The 5101-nt window shown below is 51.6% G+C and overlaps 1 protein-coding gene across 2 annotated transcripts in view; it reads right to left on the bottom strand.

Moving 5' to 3' along the window:
• Positions 1-4533, bottom strand: part of LOC146629854 (uncharacterized) — an 8320-nt gene extending 3787 nt beyond the window's left edge. For both annotated transcript variants that reach the window (XR_014906273.1, XM_085356689.1), the window contains exons 1-3: positions 4079-4533; positions 2684-2814; positions 1-956 (exon numbers count right to left, since the gene is read on the bottom strand). The exon at positions 1-956 is cut by the window's left edge. Coding sequence is in view for 1 of the 2 variants with exons in the window: in XM_085356689.1 (XP_085212815.1) it covers positions 39-956; positions 2684-2814; positions 4079-4367 (1338 nt within the window). In the remaining variant the exon portion in view is untranslated. The remainder of the gene's footprint in view (positions 957-2683; positions 2815-4078) is intronic.
• Between the last annotated feature and the right edge of the window lie 568 nt (positions 4534-5101).

The following is a 5101-nucleotide window of genomic DNA, read 5'->3' on the forward strand; positions in this document are numbered from 1 at the left end:
CTGTGGTGCAGCGGGCTGTGGAGAGTTCGTCTTTGGGTTCAGTGCTGGATCTTCTGATGCCTCTTGAGGTTGCTGGGGTGGGAGAAGCGCCGGTTGCAGACGGAGCAGCTGAAAGGTCTCTCCCCGGTGTGCACGTTGCGGTGGATATCCAGCTGGCTCTGGCATACGAAGCTTTTGCCACACAGCAGGCAGGTGTAGGGTTTCTCCCTGGTGTGCCTGGCCATGTGCTTCTGCAGGTCCGACTCCATGAAGAAGCGTTTGGTGCAGATGGTGCAGCCGTACGGACGCTCCATTGTGACGGCCTGGTAGAAGGACAGAGGGAGGGCTTTGTGTTGGACCGCAGGGTGGTGTAAAGTCAGGAGGTGCGTGTCACTGGAGGAGTTGATGCTGGAGGTTCCTGGAGGGTCATTGTGAGGAAGCACAGACCCATCTCCGGCTGAGCACAGACCCGAGGACCGAGTCGCGTCCTTGTGTCCGTCTCGTCCTCTGGTTGTCTGGATTGCATCTGACGAGTCACCCCCCTCCCCTGCGGTCTCCTTGTCCGATGCCCCTCCCCTATCAATGACGATCACTTCTGGCAGCGGGCACTTGGAGGGCTCCAACGCCGCCTGGTTATCTTTGCTGTTGTCCTCACAGGAAGCTGTACCCAGCCCGGTGTCAGCACCTTTACTCGAAGGCCGACGGTCCCCTGCTCCGGTCTGCTGCGGCTGGGAACTGTGAAAAGTGTCGCCGCCCTCAATCTCAGCCGTCCCACCGTCAACAAAGCCGACGACGCTGGATCCACTGACCTCTTTTCCTCTTAGGTGTCTGGATGTCTGGCCGTCGCTGACGCCGAGTGACGTAGCAGTGGTGGAGGCAGCATCTCGTCTCGGCAGCTTGTGGTCAACAGACCCAGCGTCCACTGCTCCCTCCACCTTGACGATCAGCAGCTCGCCCTCCCCCTCAGGCTCTGCTGACTGAGAGGACACACCCACTTTGAGAACAACACTGTTCTTCACATCATCAAACTATTTCAAATGTAATCATTACAACACACGTCCAAATAAATAGTTACATAGTAACGTGTTACATAACTGTTTCCATGCAGAGCAAAGCTGCAGCCTGTCTGCATGAATCCAGCTGATACTTCCACGTACCCACCGTGATGTTTTGGTTTCTGGTTTTAAAGGCCCATTTTCACAGGCAGACAGGTAACTAGACTGTGCACATTTTAAATATTAGGACTGTTTGTATTAGTTTGCAGTGAATGACGACAGTCTGAAGCCCACAGGCATCAACAAATACTGCGTTTCCTCCCTGAGACGTTGTGCTGCTTCTCTACTGTGCCGTCATCCTCCAGATAATTATGGACCCAACATTAGATTTCTTATTCACGCTCAACAACGACAAGAACACTTTTCACTTTAAATGAGGGACGCACCACATGACAGCAGCAGCTAGCTGGAGGGCTATCGTATCACGGAGGACGCTAACAGCAAAGCTGTGGACAGCAACTGAGGGTAGCTGCAAACACAAACCCTCACATATTTTGCCAGTGAAGAAATTTGGCTTGGAAAACAGAGACAAGTGAGCATTTACAGGCTTTTGCTAAATGCAGACACATTAGCTCCTGTTGCTGTAGGTGTTCTTGCTACCACCTCTGAATGAAAACGCACCGGAAGAAAGACAAAGCCAATAATGTTTGTCACTGTTGTCTGTGGACGTTACGACGTCAGACATGCTAAGAAACATCACATCGTGAGGGGAAAGTGTTCACAGGCAGTGGGACAGAAGTGTGAGTACACTCTGTTAGAGAGTGCATTGAAGCACACACACCATGAAAGAACTAAAGCACATGTGACTGTGGTCACAGACACTCACACTCTATTATAGAAATGTCTACATCTGTTCTATTGTGTTCCCTGCAAGCCCAGGGAGTCCTCATAGCTCCTCCCACGACTGGAAAAACAGAGAGCGATGGAAGGAGGAGGGTGGGGGGAAGTTAGTGAATCAGGAAGTGTAGAGGAATAATAAGCAGGAAGTGAGGTCAGCTACAAGAGGATGAAGAGTGGAAATACACTTGGTCCAGATGACCTTTGCAGGTATGAAGGTGTCTGTGAGAGGCTGTTGAAGCATGGAGAAGAACTGTACTGGTACAGATCTGCCAGAACGAGGCTGATGTTCAGAGCTGCAGTAACTACAGAGGGACGATGAGCCACAGCAGGCAGACGTGGGACAGAGCTGTTGAAGCAAGGTTACAGAGATCAGTGAGCAGAAGATGTTTGCTTTGAGGGTGATGATGGAGAAGAACAGAGAAGGTCAGCTTCACTGTGTCTTTGAGGATGAGAGAAAGCAGATGACAGGCTGCTGAGAGAGGAACTGTGGTGCTGCATGGAGGTGAGCAGTGTCAGAGCAGTGTGTGAGGTGGTGCAGGACACGTACGAGGAGACGGTGGTGAGGTGTGTGGGTTACATCAGGCATCTGCTCTGAGCCTGTCTGTGTTACACCTTCATGGATCGTATGTTTTAAACGGGGGTAGAGTAACAAAGGGAGGTCTGCCGGGGCCACTGTGGTCACTCGCAGTCACAGATCCAGCCATGACCATTTAAAAACAACTTAAAACTATAAAACCTTTGTGTGACAGTCTGTAAGTGTGAACAGTTTGGACTGGTGTGTAAACGGACGTGTGTGGGTGAGGATTTACCTCGGCTTTGGTGGTGGTCACAACCTCCTGATCAGGATCCTGGTCCAGACTGACGAGCTGGATCTTCTGCACAGACTGATGAGCTCCTGGCCCTCGGTTCAGAAACCTGGTCCTGCCCTGCAGAGAGGGGCCTGATGGGATACCAGAAGAATGATTAGAGGCTCGTGAGTCTGATCATTCAAAATAAAGACTCATATAAACAATCAGGTGTTTAATGTCGTGCCAAACACATGTGCACGTTATGTATTAAAAAGCTGCATGTCCACAGAGTCAGAGGCTCGCCGCTCCGAGTCAGCCCTCCTTACACCGACGGCTGACGCAGTAGATCATCGTAACAGCTAAGCTGGATTTGAGTGTTTGGACAAACAGACTTCATCACAGGTGAACAGGTACAAATCACCACCTACTGACCAATCAGATCTCCAGAAAACAGCCACTCCTGGGAGATCCCTGAGACGTGTGTGCCGACAGTCTAACGCAGGGGTCCCCAATCCCAGTCCCTGAGGGCCGGTGTCCTGCAGGTTTTTAGATGTGTCCTTGATCCATCACAGCTGATTTAAATGTATAAATGACCTGCTCAACATGTCTTGACTTTCTTCAGAGGCCTGGTAATGAGCCAATCATGTGATTCAGGTGTGTTGACCCAGGGTGAGATGTAAAACCTGCAGGACACCGGCCCTCGAGGCCTGGGATTGGGGACCCTGCTCTAACGTCTGATATCAATTCTTAAAGGAAACTTTGTTTTCTCTTGGCTGCAAACTATTTTACAGCACGTAGTTGTAACCTGTGTGTTGTGTTTATCACTGACAGTCAAACCATCAACCAGCACTGAGGCTACAGTAGCTCCGCCCCACTCTACTGAGTGCTTTAACTGGACCAACCAATCAGCTGCTAGTACAATAACCAGTGTGACTGGTCACATGTTGTCCACACCGTGGATGAGGGAAGCCAGGGTCGTGGGTTTGTTGGGCCCTGCCCTGCTTTGTTACTGCGCAGCCGCCAGTACGTTCTCCTCCAGTGGCAGCCAACGAATCAGAGACAGGAGTGAAATCGCTGACTCAGGCACCGAGGTCAGAGGTCAGCGGTGTGTTTACTATGGACTACACGATAATCAGCCCACAGAAACAGTGGAACTGCAAACATATCCCTCGGGTGTGAGTACGCCTGGATATAATAAGCCCGTGGCGTTGACACTCGAGTCCACCAAGCTACAGAGGAGGACGCTCCAAACACAGGACAGGCCCGCGGCCGTGGTCAAACACGAAAATCACCGAGTGCCCAGTGGACTGTGTCACGCTGAGTCACGGCACACTGCCCTCCCACCGCGTCCTGATCGTGTCTGCCAGCCTGTCCTATGACGGTAATGCTTCACCACCCGGTGCCGGTGCTACATACCCGCCTGCGAGTCCCTGCTCTGCCGGCTGAAGAGGCGAACCCCGGGAAAGCGGCTGCTGATGGAGCCCTCTGCCCCCCTCACCCTCTCCGCTCGGTACCGGGCGATCTGCAGCTCCAGCAGCTTGATTTTCCTCCTCAGGAACTCGTTCTCCTTCTGGCTCCGGGACATCTCCAGGTGAACCACCGCGTATCCATCGTCCACAACTTTACAGATTTCCGCCACGGCCGCGTTAGCCAGCACCTCCATGATGGAGGCGATCTGAGAGTGGAAGTCCACGGCGGCAGACATCTTCAGACCTTCGGCCCTCTCACAGAAGGCGGAGCCTGTGCGTTGTTACTGCTGCTATCTGACATGCATAACCCGGGACCACCACCTGCACCTCGGCTCACAGGACGGACGCTCTTCGGAAGCTTTAACGTCGACGGAGCTTTTCCAGAAGGAACCCCGGCGATCAGCACACAGCGCCCCCTGCGGTCAGGGGCGGTACTGCCTGTGAGCGCTCACCACAGCCAGAGCTGAGAGGACTCCCCGCGCTGCTGCACGAGAGCACACAGCCAGCCCACGCTGCAGTCACGGGCTGCTTTCATGATTTGTGTGTAACAGTGAACAGCTGTAAAGGGACAGAATGAAAAGATGAAATCCTTGGTTATGACATCAAACTACAGAAACCTGTGAAAATGAGGAGAAGCACAGAGCTGTGGGTGGACAGTCGCCCAGACAGCAGCACTGCCGTGGGGTGTATCTTCCATTACTGCTTCTTTTCTACACCGGCACACAGTCACACAGACATGGACCAGTGTTACAGTTCTGTCCACATCTGTACTGCCTCACACACAGCGTTTATATATTTTATTATTATTATTATTATTATTATTTTATTTTATTTTTTTACTATTTAATTTGTAAAAATGTGTATACACACACACACACACACACACACACACACACACACACACACACACACACACGTAGGAAAATATTTAGTATACACATCCAGAAATGCATACACTATTATATATTGT

This window comes from Diplotaxodon limnothrissa, linkage group LG6 (assembly GCF_057381915.1).
Source record: "Diplotaxodon limnothrissa isolate DT_005_m linkage group LG6, D_limnothrissa_male_GT1.1, whole genome shotgun sequence".
Taxonomy (NCBI): Eukaryota; Metazoa; Chordata; class Actinopteri; order Cichliformes; family Cichlidae; genus Diplotaxodon; species Diplotaxodon limnothrissa.